Here is a 19,890-nt window from a genome sequence, read left to right as displayed (position 1 = left end):
TATATGGCAATTGCCTATTACATCTCTTGGAAAATAAAAAGACTTCAACAGAATTGGCGATCTATTGATCCCAGCTAGATTTGTAGTCTTCAACCCTTCACTCTAGATCATCTTCTTGATCTTCTTGTTTCATATAGTGAGCATCTCTTGCTTCACAATATGCTTTGTATGCGGTGACAATTTATTCACGAGCTCTACAAATGTGTGCCCAATGATCAAATACTCTACATCGAGAACATACATCTCTTTGCTCAAACTCCATTGATTGAGGCGCTTTGAAAGCGTCATTTAGATGGCTCTTAGTGTTGGTGGCGTCACCAACATGGTCAGAGGCGTTGCCTCCCCCTCTCTTTCCACGTTGACCTCTTCGGTTCCATGTTCGCCTATTTTGGCAATTACCTTCCCAAGTAGAGATATTATATGGACTAAGACGTCTACAAGTATCCCTAAGATAAGAGTTTCGTTCTTGGCGCCCTCTCTTAGGGGCGAAACTATAATTGGATTCCGGAATATGCTATGTTTCCACGGATCTCGAATTATAGTTCTTCACAAGGATGTTGTGATGCTTTTCAGCGACATTCATAGCTCCAATGAGCTCATGAAACCTTGTGATCCGTCCTACAGTAACATCAATTCGATAGTTTTTAGTAACCATCAATGCAGAGACGGGGAAGGTAGAGAGAGTCTTCTCAATCAATATCGCATTTGTGATCTCTTTACCACAGAATTCCATTAAGGATTTAATGCGAAGTGCTTCAGAATTATAGTCAAGAACTGACTTGAAATCACAGAAGCGGAGGCTATTTCATCTCACTTCTAGGTCAGGACGCAGGGAGTCATGGACGTTGCCGAATCTTTCTTCGAGTGAGACCCACAGCCTTCTGGGGTCTTCTTCATTCATACACTCGTACTAGAGCGAATCATCCATATGACGAGTCATTAGGATGATGGCTTTCACCTTATTTGCCTCTAAGGATGCTCTATTTGCTTCCAAAGCTTGAGCTTACTCAACAGTTAGCACGTCCTAGCTAGGCTCGAGAATCATATCCAGGATTCCATCGGCCTTGAGATGCTGGCGAACATCACGAACCCACCTGTGATATCCCAATGGAGCAAAATTCAATTTGTTCAGGTTACTCATCCTGAAAGAGAACAAGAAAAAAAAGGGTTAGTTTCGGAGCATAAAAAGCTACCACGAAAACATATAAAATTCCTGAGCGTAATCGCTTCCAAGAAATTAAATTCCAAGAGGTATTGGATTAGATCGAAATCATGATATAAGTGGTCGATCATAAATTCTCTACAAACTCTAAGTTTGGAGATCTCAACAAGCTCTACGTTTGGAGTGAGCACGAACCCCCACAGTACGGTTAATTTGGTCTCCCCCATGATGAAGAAAGGGGGGTAGAAGAAAGGAGGTTGCAAGTCCCCGAGAAAAGAAGAAAAGAAATAAAAACTTCAAAAATGGGTACTTTTAATAAAAAAAATACCTCGAAATAGGTCTCCGAAAAAATTGACCGGAAAAAGTGGTTGGAAAAAGTCACCACTGGCGGCCAGAATAGTGGCCAAAAAGTTGACCAGAAATAGTCAACCGGCTTTGACCAGAGTTGACATGTGCTAACGTGGCGCTGGTCCACTGCTGACGTGGCTGATGACGGCGTGTTGACGTGGCAGGGTTTGTGGCAGTGGGCCTCTGGGCTGCGTTTAGTGCTTTGGCCGGTCCTTTTCTTCTCTTTGGGCCACGTCCTTTTCTTCTCTCTGGGCCTCCTCCTTTTCCTCTCTTTGGGCCGCGAGTCTTTTTTTTTTTTTTTTTTTCTTTCTGCTTCTGCTGGCTTTTCTGGACTAAGATCAGTCAGCCAGTTCAGTACTTTTTAGACCGGTTTTTGTTATTTTTCTTCCGGTTCCTGAAACTTCAGATTGAGGGGCTTCTTTTGACAAAATTTGGTGGAAATTGGATGTTCGGAAGATGGTGAACCGGTTGAATATTTGCTGCAGGTTGTATAGAGCTTCCGGTGGCCGGTTCGGTAGATTTCCGGCCGGTTCTTGGGGTGGCACCGCTAGTTCTGGACTCCTGGGATCGAGTTCTTCAAGGTGTGAGGTGGAGGCAAAAAAGGCTTCAAGGTTTTGTATTCGGATTCAAGGTTTTTAGCTTCTTGAATCGGTTTGGCTATTTGTTTCAGGGTTACGGTTTCGTGCTGATAACCTGTTTTAGGGAAACGATATTTGAGAGAGAACTGCTGTTTATTTTCATTAATAATAGGGGCCTCTTTATATAGAGGATTACAATGCATAGAATCTGAATCATATAAGGAAAGATAATCATACATTGAATATGAATCTCTAAGATTCTCCGAGATTATCTAATTAAACTCTATTACGACTAAGTCAAGTAACCTAGAGTTTGGGCCAGACATACAAATAGGGATTTACTTGAACAGAGTCTAGTTATTGGATGTATTCTTCTAGAGTTTGTAATAAGGTCATCCATTGTACGACAAAGGTTGTTCTCAGTTGTAATTCAAACCATCGTTGGTGTTGGTCCTTCGTGGCTTACTCCAATTCTCCTTGATGAAAGATTTCGGTTGTAATTGGGTTTGTTTACTGATTAAGGTTTTAGTGAGGCCAATCTATCATTTTGTAAGTTACCATTTCCATTACTACCAATGAAATCCTTATTTTTTATTACAAAAATGTAATTATCAATTTTCCTGCAATTAAGCCACAAATTGGTTCCACAAAAGCAACAAAATCAAAATGCTTTACAAAACTTCATCTTTAAGCTGTTTCAGAAAAGTCAAAAACAGTAAAATGGGTTTTCAGAATATTGCTTCTTTCGTTATAGAACACTAATGATGAAAAGGGTTAACATTTTCATATTATCTTTGCTTACAAAGGAAGAAATTCGTTGCTTTTCATCAGTCTCATGCCCACGAGGCTATCACTTATCATGCTGTGCTCTATCAACTTATGCAAAACTTCCAGATAGTTACATATTTCTGCTACAATGGGACATTTAAAGCTTCCATGTGGCAGTTGTAACAAATTTTTCTCATAGCTGGAATAGTGCTCGATTCCATAACACAATGTCATGGGTTATCAATGACAGCCAATAAGAAGGCCACTCTTTGCCGTTCTCATTCTCCTAACTACCATCATAAATGGGCAAGTGAGAAACTCAGCTAAGCGAAGGCTTTGTTTTCTTCTTTGCTACTCGTTACCTCTATATATACCATTTCATGGTGGCCTTTGAAATTGTTTTGCAAGGGCTTCATATAAGAAAGAAGCAATGGAAGGTGCAGCACCAAATCAAAAGATGTTATGCTGTGATCGTGTCCGAAAACGCAAGGAGGAGAAAGGCTTCTTCTCTGCTTGGTTTGTTTCTTTCAACTTTCACTCATATTCAATTTCATATGTTCCTCATTTCTTGATCTTACTATTCTATACTTAAGATTGGATTGCAATATCATTGCAGTTTGTTTGTTTTGTTCTGCTGCTGTTGCTGCTATGGTGGCTGCTGCTGTTGCTGCTATGGTGGCTGCTGCTGTGGCCCTTAGATTTCTTGCCATTGAGTGGGATCAGTAGAAATAAATCCCGGATGATAGTTATGATGCGATTGTAAATAAATTCATTCGAGTTAATAAAATCATGATTGTTGTTACTTGCATTTACCTTTTTACATTTGAAACAGAGATTCTCTAATACTGATCACCCATACAATTGACATTTCAAGAAATCTAAATTGGGGATCTTACATCTCAAACTAATGCAACTAGTTACCAAGGATGGGATTCCTTCCCTCATCAATTTCTACAAAGATGAGGTGCTTTGGATCTGACCCTTTTGGTCCTTCGGCATAAAGGGTAGGAAGGTAAGCATTGTATGCTGGCAAGTACCGTGAAACAAAATCCTTTACCTGAAAATTAATCCCCCCGAAACGCATCAGTTCTAGGTTCAGCGGACAATTTATAAGACACAAGTATATAATTATATATAGAGGGTTTAGGGCACAACCTCATCATCGGACATTCCAGGGTTTCCTGCCTCTCTCATGGCAATCTCTGCCTGCAAGTTTGGGGCAACAAGCAGTTGTTACACTTAACAACAAAAAGTACATAAACAATGGAAAAATGTAATTTGTTGCAGGAAGGATGTAAACCACAAAAGCCAACCTGCAGACGCCACTGGTAGACACAGCTGGGATCTTTGATTTTGATGACTATCCATGCTTTGACGAACTTGTCCCATGCATCATAATAAGCTTCAAGATTTTTATTTACTGTCTCTAGCTGGGAAATGAATATGCAAATATGAGCTGTGTTTGTCTTTAGGAGAATATAACACTTCATGAAGTTTGCATTAGCACAAGTAACATCAACAAGGCTAACCTGTGGATTGACTGCTTTGACAACTTCCACAGGAACGGGTTTGAAGCCAAGCATCCAACCTTCAAATAGAAGAGCCTACATAACCAGCCAAAGGCACATATACATTGCAAGGTGAAATCTGTTTTTGAGAGTTTCCACACAGCCTACTGAAACCACCTAACTAATTTACCTTTGGGTTTAACCAATTGACTTCATAACCTAAAAAAACTAATACAAACTTGAACATAGTATCCGAATAATTTCAGAAATAACTGAAAGTCCTCTTACAGACTTACAGTAAGCGGCCCTTCCACCTCGGGCCATGTCGAAGGATCAGCTCTGTCCCCCTTTCCATTGTAAGCAGACTGCAACACGGATTAAGTTCGAAATGAAAAGAAAAAGAATAAGCAGATTTAACATTAAATGGTGCACTTACCTTGTCATATCGGGGTAGCTTCATCTTCATACCTGAACATTTCAGGGTGTGAATTAACTATGAAACAGACATGATTTCTTGCAGATAAAAATTTGTCGAGGAGAATCACCTTCTTTACTCAAATTGCTTAGAGCAGTCAGTGTCTCCACAGAGAATGGAAGATCATGGCTGCCAGCATTTCCACGTAACTAGAAACGACCACGAACATGAGAGCAGGCAATGTTATTGATAAGAAAGCAATTTCAGTTTTCGAATGAGTTACAATCAACTTGTCAACTCTTTTTAAGTTGGCAGTCACTTATAACGTAAACTCATTGCTACCTCTAAAAGTGCATTTCCTGGATGCGCTTCTCTTAGTTTAGCCTACAATTTGAACATTACCATATCAGAAATTAAATCTAAAGAAGAATGTACCACAAACTCCCTAAAACTTCCATAAACCAATACCTGATTCTCAGCTGTCAAATAAAAGTCATCAATGGATATTGTGGCAGACTTCCTGAGATTTGAACAGATGTAAGCAATATAAAATTTCTTTATCTTTAATAAATCATCTAGAACATCAATTGCTCATAGCTTACCTGCCAGTTACTTTGAAAAGATAATCAAGAGCAAAGACAAGTGTAGTCTTTCCACAACCTTGTGGTGCACTAAACCCAATCTGCATCAGACCAAATGTCAGAACCAGAAACCAAAATATAAAAAAAATGTCAGTAATGTCTCTTCAGAAATGCCATCACTGGTCTGAAAACTATGTATGTAAACACTACAATATAAACATGTATCCCTCTGGATAAACTTATCATGAAAAAGAGCTGGGACGATTGAGTAAATAATGATGTACCACTAGAGGAGGTATATCTTCTCCATCTTTGTACAAGGATCTGTGCTGAGATATCTGATCTTCACACCAAAAAAAGACCGGAAGATAATAGTGATATATCCTAACTTTCTGAGGAACTGAGAGGTCCAATTCATTGAGCTGAAATAGCCGACACAGGTGTAAACCATATGCCAACCACTTGTCAATGGACTCGGCCACAGCTTCTGGGGCTAAACCCAGTTTGTTCATCAATGGACCTGAACTTATAAACTCATAAAGGTCCTCTATAGATGAAATCTCAGCAGCCTTTGCTGGAAACGCAGAATGCAATGGACCCTCACCACATTCACTGTTGGCAGGACCATTGTGATGCATGGAATTGTCTTGCATCCAGGAACATCCAGTGCCTGCAGTAAGAGTCCCTGATAAACAAAAGGAGGTAATGATCATCCATGAATCTGTCCACATCATTAGACAGCGCCTTACAGTAACTAGTTAAGCTTCAGTTTTACCCATGATAAGTCATACACAAACTATTCAGATTCATAAATATTATATATTATCAAAACTTCAAATGTATCCATGTTCTATATGATCTCCAATCAACGAAGATGACTTTTCTTTTCATTTTTATTTTTGAAATATAAGGAAAAGAATGCCAACAAAAGACAGAAGAACAGACAGAATTACACACAAAAATCGAGAATGTATAATAGCTAACAGAAGGAAATTGTAGCAGGCCATAACAAATATCAAGACTAAAAAAACACAGAGAGAGAGCTTGGTAGTAGTTACGAGGACATTATTAAATTCAATAAGAATGGAGACAGAGTCAGTTAAATAACAGGAGTATGAGTCATGAGCAAAGCAATGCTGAACTACATAGAGAGGGAGTTATTTTAGGTTATCATTGATCCGCTTCAGGTACTGAGGTGTCTTAATTAAGCAAGTTAGCCAGTTCTTTCAAGCAACAACTAGAAGGTTAAACCATGGAAGAGATGGGTTTATGAGGAAGAGGGCCAACTTTCAATCAGTGAAATATACGAATATGTGAATACGAGAGCTTAAATGGAGAGAAGAGGAAGCAACAGTGCAACTAGATAGACAAGCTCGCCAATGATTAGAATCCACAAAGAGAAAGCAAGAATATAAGCTCACTACTCTTCAGGCCAAAAATAAAAAATAAAAAAGCTCACTACTCTTGAAGAATCCATCCAACAGATACAAAGCAAGAGCTATTGAGAAATTGAGATGAGCAGTTAAGGGTGAAAGTTCAAGGAATCCATCCCATAAGGGATAGTGAAGGCTTCCAGATATCTCATGGTAGAAACCTCCAACTGTGAATTGTTCACTTGTTGTGCTGAGAACTAGATAAATAGCTTCGTGTTAATATCTGGTTTGAGTTCATATAGTTTTCATTCCAAAAGCACCCCAAATATGTGGGCTTTGACAGTTCAAAATTTCATTCACTAGGGATCCCAAATTGTTGCTTCCTCATTATCATATATGTAGAATGCTCCTGTTGAGTAACCCATTGCTGCATATAGCAGAAAGATCCAAAATTGAATCGAAACCAAAATATGCATGCCAAAACAATGATGAACAGATACTCCTGTCATCAGAGATGTTGTATAAATATCATGTTACAAGAATCTTCACATGATATTTAACAACCTTTTAACCGACAAAATTAGAAGGCATAACATACATAGAAGGGTTTTCATGATGAATCTGAGCCTATCCTATTTTGAGATCTTGATTTCACAAACGAAAGCAATGAAACATCCTGTATTCAATTTCAACTTTCATAATTACTGTCCCCCAGTTGTTCAGCAACCAAGAAGGGTCACCCCATTATGTTTTCTTTGTTTTCAGAAAGTAAAAGTAGCATCAAGGACATAATCAGACCAAAAAGAGCATCAACGACATAAAGATGCTATGGTACTCTGAATTTTATCTCTTTTACAACCATTCTTTCCTAATCTAGGTTTATGATTTTTTTTTTCCAGTTTCTTCAGGAACCCATAAAAAGCATAAGAAATTTTCCTTTTCTGTTTCCCTGTAAAATTTCTTAGTAAAACCATCTACTGTAGTCTGACAAGCCCAGTGGGACAAACCAATGATACATCAAGACTAGAACTTTTCAAGTATTTTTCCCTTTTCTTTTCTTTTTTCTTATGATCAAATTCACAGTCTTCCCAAAATCAATTTCACAGTGAGCAGTTACAAAAAAAGTAAATGCTTTAGGTAAAGAGAAACAAAACCCAGAAACAGAAAAATTACCAGACTTTGAGAGGTGGGTTGGCATTGAAGAGAGCTTGGATGATGAGTTCGGTCTGTTTGTTCCATGGAGTGAAGAGAGAACAGAGAAGTGATAAGAATGAGACAAAGAAAGTAATTTACTATTAATAGTAGCAGTAGCACCATTACATTGGGTTAAAAAAGAAATATTATTTTTGGAAAAAGAGAGAGAGGATGGTGTAGGTGGCCATGGCTGATATGGGATATTCAAAGCCGCCATTGTCATCTCTCTCTCTCTCTCTCTCTCTGTGACTAAGCTGCTGGAGATATATTAGATTATAAACAAATGGTGATGGTAGCAGGAACACCAGAAAATCTTCTTTCTGAACGAAACTACTAAAATACCCTGCATTTATGATTTTCAGCTCCCTTTGTCCTCTTTCTCTGGCTGTACGTGACTGGTGAGCCGTCATATTCTGACCACAGGTGACGCAAAGATTAACGAAACGAACTGGACGTCAGGACGTCCAACACAACTTTGCTACTTCTATTTCTTGTTCTTATGTCGGATTAGCACTTTGCAGCGTAAGGGTTGGATTTGATTTTGGTTTTTTAGCCAGAAAAAGGTTGTTGATACGTATCATCCCAAGTTCTCAATATTGAAAGAGGTACAGGCTTTCAAGGATCTTTAACCCTTATTAAGAACTATAATGTTCATCGAGTCAGTAACTAATCAAGAAAATTATGCTCAACTATGATTGAATGTGATTCAATGATAGAAAAGATTATGTTTAAATTGAGTTATTTTGTTTTCTAACGTTAGATTTACATCTAATGGTGATAGAGCATAATTTTCTTAGTCAGTTAGTGACCAGATGAACATCACTGTTATGAAAAATGATAAATAGATGATCGTGACCTAGTAACTTTCTTCTTAGCAACCTAATACTCTTAAATTAATTACCTAGATGGTCTTTTGATTTTTGTCACCTCGAGATCAAGTTTCATCAACTTAAACAAACTAAAATTGATGTTTTGCCGGAAGGAAATCGATTTTTTAGTAGAATAAGAGTTATCAAAGTGTATCAACGCAAATATAGCACTATCCATAGAAACAATTCCTCTGTGATGATCCGGAACCCATATCAACGCAAATATAGCACTTTGCTATATTTTCATTTCTATCAACGCAGTTTCTTCAGGAACCCATAAATCCCTCTGTGATGATCTGCAACAATTATGTGCTCAGTTTTTTTTGGGAAGTACTGACGACAAACGCAAGATTCACTGGAGGTCATGGGAACGCATGTGTATACCAAAGAAAAGTGGGGGCTTAGGTTTTAAACACCTTTACGCTCATAATCTTGCCATGTTATCCAAACAAGGGTGGAGGCTTCTGTCCAACCCAAACTCCCTTGTGGCTCAGGTATTCAAAGCTCTTTACTATCCTACTGGTTCCTTTCTCACAGCTAGTTTGGGTGATCGTCCGTCCTATTCTTGGCGTAGTATCATGGAAGCCAGACCAATACTTCAATCTGGCCTATTTTGGCGCATTGGTAATGGTCTTTCAGTTAATATTTGGGAAGATGAATGGATCCCTAATGTGGCTGCTCATTCCATAGTTCGACCACTGGACACTGTTTTTGAACTTGTTTCGGATTTGATTGAGGTTAGTACTGGGTCATGGGACCAAGCGGCAGTTTATGCATGTTTTGACGTTGAGACCGCCATGCACGTACTCTCTATTCCCCTCAGCAGGAGGTTCGGCCCCGATAAGGTTGCTTGGAAGTATGATAAAAGGGGATGGTTCTTGGTCAAGTCTGCTTATACGATAGCCCGGGAATTTTCCATTGGACATGTATTTGCTGCACCTTCAAGTGGAGATCCTTACCTTCAACTTTGGAAGTCATTGTGGAAGGCCAATGTTCCGAAAAAGGTGGCCATATTTGGCTGGCGGGCAGTTCACAATCTTCTTCCTACTAGGGTGGCTTTGACAAGGAAGGGATATCTAGGTGTGATTCATTGTGTGGTATGCAATCAAGCTGCTGAGTCTATTGACCATCTGTTTCGTGAATGTTCCATTGCTAGGGAGATATGGCAAAACCCTCCCTTCTCTAATTCTCCTTCTAACTTATCCTGGAAAGATTGGTTGTTGGAGAGAACAACCTCGTTGCCTTCATCTCTTTTTGATAAGTTGCTCATTCTTTTATGGAGTCTGTGGAGAAACCGCAATGCCATTCTCTGGCGAAATCAATCCCAATCCAGCTCAGGTATCGTGGCATCAGCTTTAGCATGGTATGATGAGTACCTGCAAGCTAACTTGGTAGCTAGCCCAGTTCGCTGTCGACAGATGACAAAAAAGCAATGGGATCCTCCTGTTGGCGATACTGTGAAACTGAATGTAGACGGGGCCTTCTTACCAAATGTTCCTTATGGGGGTACAGGGGGAGTTGTACGTAACGCACAAGGGCACTTCCTTGCTGCATTTGCACATAAGGTGGAGTTTGTAAGCTCTTCTTTACACTCTGAGTTGTTGGCCCTGAAGCATGGTTTACAGCTGTTGCAAATTCTGGAAGTTACTAACGCTGTCATTGAAAGCGATTGTCAGGTCGTAGTGGTGGCTATTCACAATGAACTTGAGGATTTATCTCCACTCAGGGCCTTGGTGGTTGAAGTGCAAGGATTGCTAGCTGTTAGTGCAGGTACTAGTATCAGGTTTGTTTCTAGACAGGCCAATACAGTAGCTCATAGGTTAGCCAGTTACGGATTTGAGTCTAATGTCAATCATGAATGGTTTGTCAATGCTCCAGACTTATTACTGGATGCCCTCATGTACGATTTGAATCGTATTCATTAATATAATTCCTTTTACCTCAAAAAAAAAAAAGTGTATCAACGCAAAACTTTCACTGCACAAACAACAGTTGTGAGTGCAAAATTCAACTTGTCCAATATGTTCTCTACTAGAGATGTCTCTTCTCAGGTGGCGAATGTCTTCCTCCGACGGACACCTTGGGACATCGCTCCCCTCCGAAGCCTTGCACCGTCTAAGGCAGCGGAGGTAAAGGCACTTCGATATCAGGTGAGACCATACTAATCTCTTAGTTATAATATAAACGTTTTCATATTTAACGTCGTACGTTAATAGACATTTAAAAACTTAATGATAACAACTTCTGATGAACTCATTTCCAATAAATCTGCATTTTCATGTAGAGCATTTGTAGCAGTGAAACTAGCAGAAAGACAACTACGACCAAGTTTCATCAATTGAGTAGTAGGGAAATTCCCCTTGAGCTGGTAATTTATCTGTCAGATTTAGAGCTGGACACTATATTAGCTTCAAAATACACGGTCGGAAACTCATGAGTGAAATTATTTGGCCATGGGAGAGTTTGAAAGCCATGGCAAAAGACACATTAGCACCTCCATTTCCATATATACCATAGACCAGCAACAAAGAAGCAATTCCAGGGGATGCTGCAATGAAACAATTCCCAAATGTTCATAGAAATAACACTATCCTTTTAAGATTTGATCCAACGTTTCCAAATTATGGCCAAAGAAGCAAGACCCTTATATCCTTAGAGTAATTTATTACCGTTGTATAACTCTCCATTTCTACCGATTTAATAGGTTTTGAATTGGAAAGTGGTTACACACCCAAAACAAAAATGGAGCATTTCAACATCCAAGTGAATTGAACCCAGAAGCATCAACATTATCAACACTCAGTTCTTACAATGCAGTAATAAAACATTCATAAAATATCAGAAGACTAGGTGTGCAAATAAAAATTGGTTAATATAGATTAAGGCTTTGGCAGCAAAAATTACATTTCAGTAATTACGGTCGTGAATACTTTACAACTGAATTAAACCGTGGTCACATCTCAATTACGTGCTAAATTTATTAACAAGTTATCTATCCAAGTTCGATACCTAGTGGCCATACATCTCTAGTTAAGACACAGGTTGGATGAAGCACAAACCCGGGTCAGAAAATCTATAAACAAGAATTCAAGAAACTGGGCAAAAAAATGAATATAACTGGAAAGGAGACATCAGGTACAACCTCATGGAGTGATTGACAAAATTTAGAGGAAACTTCTTCCGAAAAGTACATGAATCTCAGTAGCTGTTAGTTGTCCCTTGAAACTTGTCTTCAAAATAGTGTTTCAGGAAGCGTTGGGGATGATAAAGCCGCGATGGATTTAAACTGCCAGAAGAATAACCACATCAATAGAAAATAATATGTCTGGTATTAATGATGCGGGTGATACCTTTAGTTTCTTCTTTATAAGCAGAAGAACTACAAATAAAGCAGTACTAGTTTCTTCTTTATACTCGCTATTTGATACCTTTAGTTGCTTATACTTCATTCGTACAGCACTCAGAGGACAGCCATTTGTGTTCAATTGCAAATCTTGCAAAGCAAGAACTGGAATCTTCAAATCTGATGGCTTGTAAGAGGTATAGTGTTCTAGGATTGGATTCTGCAAGAGTTACAATCAAAGTTATTAATTTCAGTTCATAATCAAAATGTACAAGAAAAGAATGAAACTAGAAGGGAGAAAAAGGCAGACCCATGGGTGACTAGACTGGTCTAAGGTCCATTTGGATAGAAACACAGCTGATGCAGCAATCATTGAAGGTAGGAACTTCAAAAAGCCATAGTCAACCAATGCTAGCTCGGCAAGATAATTGGCCAAGTACTCCAGCTCAAGGCTAGGGCTCTGGAATATTTTTGGGGAGATAGATATGTAAGTCATTCTTCAAACCAAGGTCAAAACAAAGAGAGCATGGCATTTCCAAACAACGCTAAAAGCAGCTTTAACTAATCATGTTACCTTATAAGAAGCTTGTGCTGCTAAAAGAAATCTCCTGAAAACAAATATGTATTAGGAATATTCAATAGTACATTGCAATTAGAAACAACACTGATGCCTTACATCATATACACCTAAGTACCTGAGGAAACTTTTTGCTGTTGGTGCAAAAAGCTGAAAGCCTAAGTACTTCAAGACTTGATTCTCCATTTGCAATACCTGCCACTTTCTTTATTAATGAAGGAAAAATATGACAGGGAAAGAACAAATGGAAACCTTAAAAACGTAACAAACACATAAACAAACAAAAGTTCTACCACAGGTTTTAAAATAATAATTACAAAGTGGGTGTTAACAAAAGGCATCTGTTGCTTCTTCACACTGCTAACAGGGTCTCAAAGGTCACAAAAACCGATGGCATTAGAGTTGCATGAATCAACCAGATTTCTTTCATCTCATCTATTTGTGTATAGCAGCTGGACAATATACTGATTAAGGAGCATCCCTTACCATGCATTTACTCATTCAGTATCACTTGGCTTTAACAATTTTTTAGTGTTATTAAAATTCATAACAGCCTATTGCGAAAGAAAAAGAAGGGGCAATGACATACATCCTCTTTCGTGTAAGTGTTGTCTGTCATGAAACAAAATTCATCCAAACGTGGTGCACAAATTTCTTCATATTTCCTTCAAAACACAGAGGAAAACCACATTAGTCATCTGTCAAACAACTCGTTAGAAATTTTGGCTTGAAAATCTAGTTAAGTAATGCCTGGAAACTTCTAATTTTAGGATCTCTCGGAAAAGCCTAATTAATGAATTGAATTGATCATATTATTCTTTAATCACAAATAATCATATCTATGTTGTGTTAGGAATTATTTATAGAAATTCAGCAATGATGTCTCAAACTCATTTGGTTGAATTCAAATGCCGTCTATACTCTATATAGACACAAGTCATAGGTCTCTTTCTTCCCCATCTAATGGGCCTTGACCTAAAGGAAACTAGCAATCTTGAACAAGTTAGACAACCACTATCCTCAAAAGTTTGAAGATGTTGGGGAACAGGCTAGCGATGTATCAAACTAACACCATCCCTCATGTACAGCCGTCCTGCACATGGAGAGGAAGACAGATGCAATAGAGAGAAATATAGGTGCAACCCACAATGCACCTTGCAACCAACTAACAAGTGGGAATGGGGATTGGTGGTACCAAACTCAGTTCATCCTGCACAAAGAGCTTGGATACACCATTTGAGACAACCCAGTAGGTGGTAAAAGCTAACACAGTTAGGGAATGAGTGGTTTCATTAAGAATTATCTCTACTTCAATCAACCTAATAGTACTGAAAACACCTGATAGACCTTCTTAATAGATCTAAATCAAATTTTGATAGAAGTAATGAAGTTAAATCAGCCATAGGTAGGAAAGCTTACGAGGCAATCAGCATGCAAGTGATGCCAAGCAGTTGAAGTCTGTGTCTTTCAATGTAATTCTTGGAAAGAAACCAATCTATCAGATATACTGTGAGGTAAAGTGTATCTGGCACCAACTTATATTCCTCTGACACCTGAAACCAAGACTATTTTATCAGCAACCAATTTGTATTAGGATCCATACATTTGAAAAAGCATAATGAGCAATTCATAGTGGAATAGCAGAATAGAAAGCACAAATGGGTATAACTATTCCCTGCAACAGAATTAGAAGGTTCATAGAAGACTTATTGTGCAAGCTGTGTATAATTAACTGAACAAGTTGAGCAATGTGAAGAATAATTACAAGATAGAACTATCTTAGAAGCAGGTTAACAATATTAGGTAAATCTGTTTAAACATGTAATCCCATTTGATACTGACTTAGTTCTAAAAGGAAAGCACAGGTAATTTTTTTTTTTTTTGGGGGGGCGCGTAACTTTGCATTAAGGACAAGAACCGGACATAAAGCTACATTAACTTCCAGCATCTCACTCAGCAATTGTTGAACCAAACATTACAACGTGGACCAGGGAATTTAAAACATCCAAAATGAATAATTCCTCTAAATAGGAAAAAAGAAAATATGGGACTATCCTCAGTAATACAGCTTGAATTTTAAAGGAAAGCAGCATCTAAATGGCTCATAACTTCCAGCCTGATGCTTAATCAGATACATGAGCTCCATATAACCAATATTAGGTGAAGAAAGCAGCTAACCTCCACTAGCCAATCTATTAAAATACCCCGCATACTTGTGGTGATATCGCGTTGTGTCGTTTCCATAAAACTAGGAAATGGCCTTCGGGAAAGCTGTCAAGACAAACCAAACAAAAAACAAAAAGAATCTAATCAATTGTCACATGGAGAAGAGGATAAAAGATGAGAGATCCTAGCATAGGACCCCTAAGCATGAGCAAGCATTTTGGAAACAGAATGAGTACTAAGTTTCTAATTTTTAGCTCAACATGCAATTCCACACAATCACATGTATCAAGCTAGCATGGAAGAGCATTTTATTATCATTTTCTAATCAAGGGAATGGGATATGTTCATAATTCAATATTAAAACTCGTGAAAAAGTAGTAGGCATATCGAACAGAACATCGTATGAAAAAAAGCGTAGATAACTTGCTGGGAATCACGAATCTATTGGTGGCACTACGTCGTTTTGGTTGAGATAGTTATGCTTGGTAAACTAGCTGATCAAATGTACATCACTGATATTCATAATTGAGTGGCATAGATGACTAGTGATTAATGATCCACTGTAAATCTGTAATAAAAAATTGAATATATAGTTGTGGCACTAGAAAATGGAACTTCTATCACAAACAAAGTATAACATGAACAGCACAGACCTCTGCAACACGTAAGTTGTTATAGATATCAGGGGCATAGAGGCTACACAATTGGGGATCCTTGTGACCAGCATCAATGTCAACAATATCCGGGTTACTCAATGTGATCATGTTCATCAAAAGGTTACCAATGTCTGCTGCAACAATTTAATAGTAAAGGTCACAAAGTACTGCATATGATGGACATATAACAAGATAAAAAGCAACATTAGCATTTGGCATCTAGTACTCAGAGTAACACATAAAGCATTGTATTGCAATGACATAGATCAATTGCATTATAATGAGAATTGTCATTTTACCTTACATGGCAATAGAAGAGAAAAAGATTTGCAGAATGCTAACTTTTAGATAATGTTGAACCCCTACCGACTTCTTGTTGTTTGATGGTTGATTTAAGATGACTTTCGGTGAATAATTACCGTTCTCCAATTCTTATTTCAAACTGGTAAACCATAAATCAGCAATAACTATCTTGAATATGAGCAGAACAGTATGGAAGGTTCTAGTCATATGTACTCTTTAAGCTTTTAGATTTGGATTTGAGTTACTAAGGTATGTTCTATTGAAAAGTGTACCACAGGGAGTTGCTACTTGCTAGTAATAGACCAGATTGCTCAAAGGAGAAACAACCAATATCTGGTGGTGAAACCTCCTCAAACTAGGCCTTCCAAGCTCATAGAGCTCCTTGAACTCTCCACCATTTCAAATTCCAGACATTTAGAATAACAAATTTCACCCATGCTAGCTCAGTTTATTATCCTTTCTAGGTATGAGTAGGTGTAATTAAAACAATGTGGACAAGTGTGCTCAATCCCAAAGTATATCTTGGTAAGGGTGTCAATATATTTCACTATTTAAACCTTCCATTGATTTCTACTCAAGCGTTTATTATACATGCTCGAGGTGAGAAAACAAAAGCAAACCTTTATTAGGACAACTTTGGACTTTTGAATCCACTTCAGAACTCTGATGTTCCAACTGATGGATAGCAATAGCATCCCCACTTAAGGTAGCCGAATGAAAAAGTTTGTCACCATCTTCCAAATTCATTGAATGCATAAATCTGTCCGATTTAAGTTCTGTTTTTACTGTTTCATGCACAACCTCCATTTTCAAATCTACAGCAATCGAAGGGGTCAATTTTGTGACCCTTGCCTGACCTCTTTTAGCTGGCTTTCTTTTCTTAGCCTGCATTCAGCAAAATTAGAGGCGGAGTTCAGATTCTTGAGGCAGGAAAATAGAGAGATAAAAGATCTTGGAACAGAAATATCTACTTACTAATCCTTGTTACAAGAAAGACACTGATATAAGTGGACGTTATAGATTCCTGACAATAATCCTTCAAGTATACTTACTAGATTTTGATCAACCAAAGAACTGCAAACCGATATTGTCTCTGAATTTGCTAAACATTCAGTTAACCAAAATTAGCAGTATGCTTGCACTACCAAGTGTGTTATTGCATTTATCCTATATTGATGATAATACCAGAATTTGTATTCTGAAAAATCTAATTAATAGCATATTGACCTGAACTTTGGTTGCATTGAAGCAGTCCCCATATGAAGGTTTACAGAAAGTATTGGTTACATCCTGCAGCACTGCTCTCCTCTTATGCTGGATGCATGCGTTACCAGCCTCATTCTCGTTGTTCTCATCCACAGATGCTCTCTTTGGATTCACACGCAAAGCCGGCTTCTGACTCTGCTGCTTGGGTTGTGTGCATGCTTTTAATGGGGGAAACTGTCTGGATGTATCTAATGAAGCAGCTCGAGCACGTGTTATGCGGCCAGGAAACTCTTTCACATTTGCAGTGGCCAGATTCTGTCTCTTCATATTTGCTGGACTGAGAGACGAACAGCCCACCACATTAAATGGAACCAGTCAATGTAACCTGAAGCAAAACCAAAGGGCCAAATGAATTCAAGAACAATCCCAAATAGTAGTAAACTACAAAAAGACTGATGGAGACATCAGGAAGCATGAAATTTCTAAGCAGATCTCCAGGTGTGTTGTAATGCAACTTCAAAGTAAAACCTATGCAATTTCAAAATCATGATAAGTATGTGATCAATGCAATATAGTAGAGCCTGCATTTTGTGTACTATGATGCTGGGAACAAAAAAAAGTTACTCATTCAAAAACAAAGGAAGTTTGAAATCACATATGGCTATACAAGTTTTCTCAACAACCACCAAAAGAGCCACATTATATGGAGAGCTAGTAAATTGTGAATTATTATCACAATACAATACAGATCAACTGAACAGATTGCTTCTAATCAAACCCAAAGTTCTATTCAAATGATAGATAGACACATTGACAACAGTTTGGGCATCATATCTGGTATTCATTTCAACATGTTTCCAGAACACCCAAGAATTCTATGGTCAAAGGATACAATAATGAGGGATGTAAATGTGTAACATTCTTAACCCAATATCTTTGAGAATTCATTAGACTCTACTCTGGACACACCAATCAAGCTGTGCATTAAAATGAAAATTTAGGAAAAGTAAAAATAGGTTGCTGAGCAAAAGAACTGCAATTTGAATGTTTGAATTTCAGCTACTCAGATCAGATGGAAATGGGGACCAAAAGACATAAGATGGCCCAAAAGCTGAGTTAAATTCTCAGCATCAAGCTGAGCTCTTCCAGGTAAAAAAACCATTTTAGTCAAAAACCCATTTCTGAAACATCTTCAGCATTCTCCAAAATTGACACCCAGAACATGAATTAGCATAAGAGGAAGCAAGACCCAGTTTGCAAAGTTTTCACTTTTCACGTAAAACCAAAGGGGAAAAAAAAAAATCAACTCCAGTAGTTCAGTGAAGTGGGAGCTTCTTCTTTTCCTTCAAATATTCACTCCAAAATAAGAAAGATTGGTTCTTGAAGCACTAATTCACTTCCTTTTCTTCCAAGAACAAAAGGGTACACTGAGAACCGCATCAGCGACCCAAAAGTTGAAGAATTTCAAAAAATAGCAACAAACCCAGAAAACCCTAATCGATTTGTCCCCAGAACAAAACCATGACAATGACCAAAACCCATTAGTAAATACACAAATTGTGAACTGCATTGCTTGGAGGTTGACCTGAATCTGTGTTGTAAGCTCTGAGAGAAAGGAGAGCCTGAGCTGAGAGAGACTGAAAGAGAGAGAGAGAGAGAGAGAGAGAGAGGAAAGTGTGAGCGGGATGGGGTAACAATTTGAAAACTGAGGAAGGTGTGAGAAACAGTAAAGAAGGAAAATTAAAAATGAGAAAACGAAAACCAATTAAATAGATTATCGAGTATTCTGCCATGGTGTGTTGACTGTTTGACCGGGATAAAAGGTTAAATTGACAGTTCATTGATGGTAGTGGTGGTGGGATTAATTTTTTGGTTTTTTAATCTCTTTACGGTTTGATTATCTCAGCCTTCTTGGGCGTAAGATCTGGAGGGGGGGGGGGGGTTTGTTTTTTGAATGGGGTTGACTATTATGAAGATGCAATTTTACAGTGGGAAAATGGTGAGAAGAAACCAAGTCAAACAAAAAATTGTGGATAAAAAATTAAAGTTAACTTGTTGATTTGTATTTCGGACTCAAAAGAGTAAGTTTCTAATACACAATATGAGAGGTGTCACTGTCTCCTTTCATTCAACTATCGTTAGAGTTTATGTTAAAACACAAAAATCGGACAACAATAGATTTTTTCCATTTGGGGTTTAAGTTATTAGATTATGAAATCTAGGAATTTCTAATAGGAAAATAATCGATAATAAACATATGCTATATGAGTGAAATGACTTAAAGTCAATATAATGTATGGTAATACTCCTAATAATTTCTCGATAAAGGAACAACTGAGGTTGTCGTTGTGGTATTTTGTTAATCGATGTGGTTTGTTAAAACATAAATCAGCACATTTCCTAAAACTGGGGAAGATTGATTTGCCAAAAATCAAAATGTTGCATTGGCCATTTTAAAGTTTAAACCAAAAAACGTGGATCAAATCCTATATCATTTTTGTTGTGTCTCTTTTAAAATTAGAGGTATGGTATTCAAATTTAAAATGCTCAACTTAAATTGCTTGAAAATGTCAAAATGCATTAGAATAGGAATATCCCTACCTAATTTGAGCTATATGAGTGTTCAGTTTTCCATGGTTTATTATATTTATATGTACGTATTCAAAGTAAGATCGTTCAAATGCAAGAAACTTAGGATATATGTTTGATACTGGAAAAAAAAAAAAAAAAAAAAAAAAAAACGAGTATATGTATAGTCAGTGTCGGACATTAATTTACATTTATAATGAATCAAAAATACTTTATCTCAATATAACGTAATTTCTTGCATTTTTCCATGCTTT

General features: G+C 37.8%; 2 protein-coding genes and 1 long non-coding RNA gene across 5 annotated transcripts; 1 reads left to right on the top strand and 2 right to left on the bottom strand.

The window, feature by feature from the left end:
• The first annotated feature begins 3,053 nt into the window (after positions 1-3,053).
• On the top strand, positions 3,054-3,664 carry LOC121051739. Its single transcript, XR_005806760.1, has 2 exons — positions 3,054-3,372; positions 3,473-3,664. It is a non-coding gene; the product is annotated as an uncharacterized LOC121051739 (long non-coding RNA).
• On the bottom strand, positions 3,512-8,201 carry LOC112187907 (D-glycerate 3-kinase, chloroplastic). Of its 2 annotated transcripts, none has more exons than XM_040514890.1 (12): positions 7,907-8,201; positions 5,645-6,030; positions 5,382-5,461; positions 5,248-5,299; positions 5,122-5,163; positions 4,910-4,988; positions 4,801-4,832; positions 4,661-4,729; positions 4,386-4,460; positions 4,170-4,286; positions 4,012-4,062; positions 3,512-3,913 (listed from the first exon to the last, which is right to left on the bottom strand). In XM_040514890.1, exons 1-12 carry the CDS (start codon positions 8,148-8,150, stop codon positions 3,770-3,772), a joined length of 1,371 nt encoding a protein of 456 aa, XP_040370824.1. In that variant the 5' UTR covers positions 8,151-8,201; the 3' UTR covers positions 3,512-3,769. The 2 variants fall into 2 exon arrangements, with proteins under 2 accessions (XP_040370824.1, XP_024182641.1); XM_024326873.2 differs by having other exon boundaries at positions 5,645-6,045; positions 7,907-8,199.
• Positions 8,202-11,647: 3,446 nt separating this feature from the next.
• Positions 11,648-18,772, bottom strand: LOC112188745 (cyclin-A2-4). 2 transcript variants are annotated; one of them, XM_024327930.2, is made up of 12 exons: positions 18,633-18,772; positions 17,069-17,432; positions 16,462-16,726; positions 15,536-15,672; positions 14,895-14,987; positions 14,136-14,269; positions 13,306-13,381; positions 12,835-12,911; positions 12,714-12,747; positions 12,450-12,599; positions 12,225-12,359; positions 11,648-12,082 (listed from the first exon to the last, which is right to left on the bottom strand). In XM_024327930.2, exons 2-12 carry the CDS (start codon positions 17,372-17,374, stop codon positions 12,029-12,031), a joined length of 1,461 nt encoding a protein of 486 aa, XP_024183698.1. In that variant the 5' UTR covers positions 17,375-17,432; positions 18,633-18,772; the 3' UTR covers positions 11,648-12,028. The 2 variants fall into 2 exon arrangements, with proteins under 2 accessions (XP_024183698.1, XP_024183700.1); XM_024327932.2 differs by having other exon boundaries at positions 15,536-15,669.
• Between the last annotated feature and the right edge of the window lie 1,118 nt (positions 18,773-19,890).

The sequence above is a fragment of the Rosa chinensis genome, chromosome 2 (genome assembly GCF_002994745.2).
Source record: "Rosa chinensis cultivar Old Blush chromosome 2, RchiOBHm-V2, whole genome shotgun sequence".
NCBI lineage: Eukaryota > Viridiplantae > Streptophyta > Magnoliopsida > Rosales > Rosaceae > Rosa > Rosa chinensis.
The sequence above is the reverse complement of the archived record's forward strand: the minus strand, read 5'-3'. Positions and strand labels throughout refer to the sequence as shown.

Excerpts from the sequence above, each read along its gene's own strand:
- LOC112187907 (XM_024326873.2), bottom strand. The coding sequence starts at position 8,150 with ATGACAATGGCGGCTTTGAATATCCCATATCAGCCATGGCCACCTACA. Across the intron at positions 6,046-7,906 it reads AACCCACCTCTCAAAGTCTG|GGACTCTTACTGCAGGCACT; the intron begins GTAATTTTTCTG and ends TTTGTTTATCAG. Across the intron at positions 5,300-5,381 it reads CTTTTCAAAGTAACTGGCAG|GAAGTCTGCCACAATATCCA; the intron begins GTAAGCTATGAG and ends TTCAAATCTCAG.
- LOC112188745 (XM_024327930.2), bottom strand. The coding sequence starts at position 17,374 with ATGAAGAGACAGAATCTGGCCACTGCAAATGTGAAAGAGTTTCCTGGC. Across the intron at positions 15,673-16,461 it reads CCAAAGTTGTCCTAATAAAG|CAGACATTGGTAACCTTTTG; the intron begins GTTTGCTTTTGT and ends AAATTGTTGCAG. Across the intron at positions 13,382-14,135 it reads ACTTGCATGCTGATTGCCTC|GAAATATGAAGAAATTTGTG; the intron begins GTAAGCTTTCCT and ends TGTGTTTTGAAG.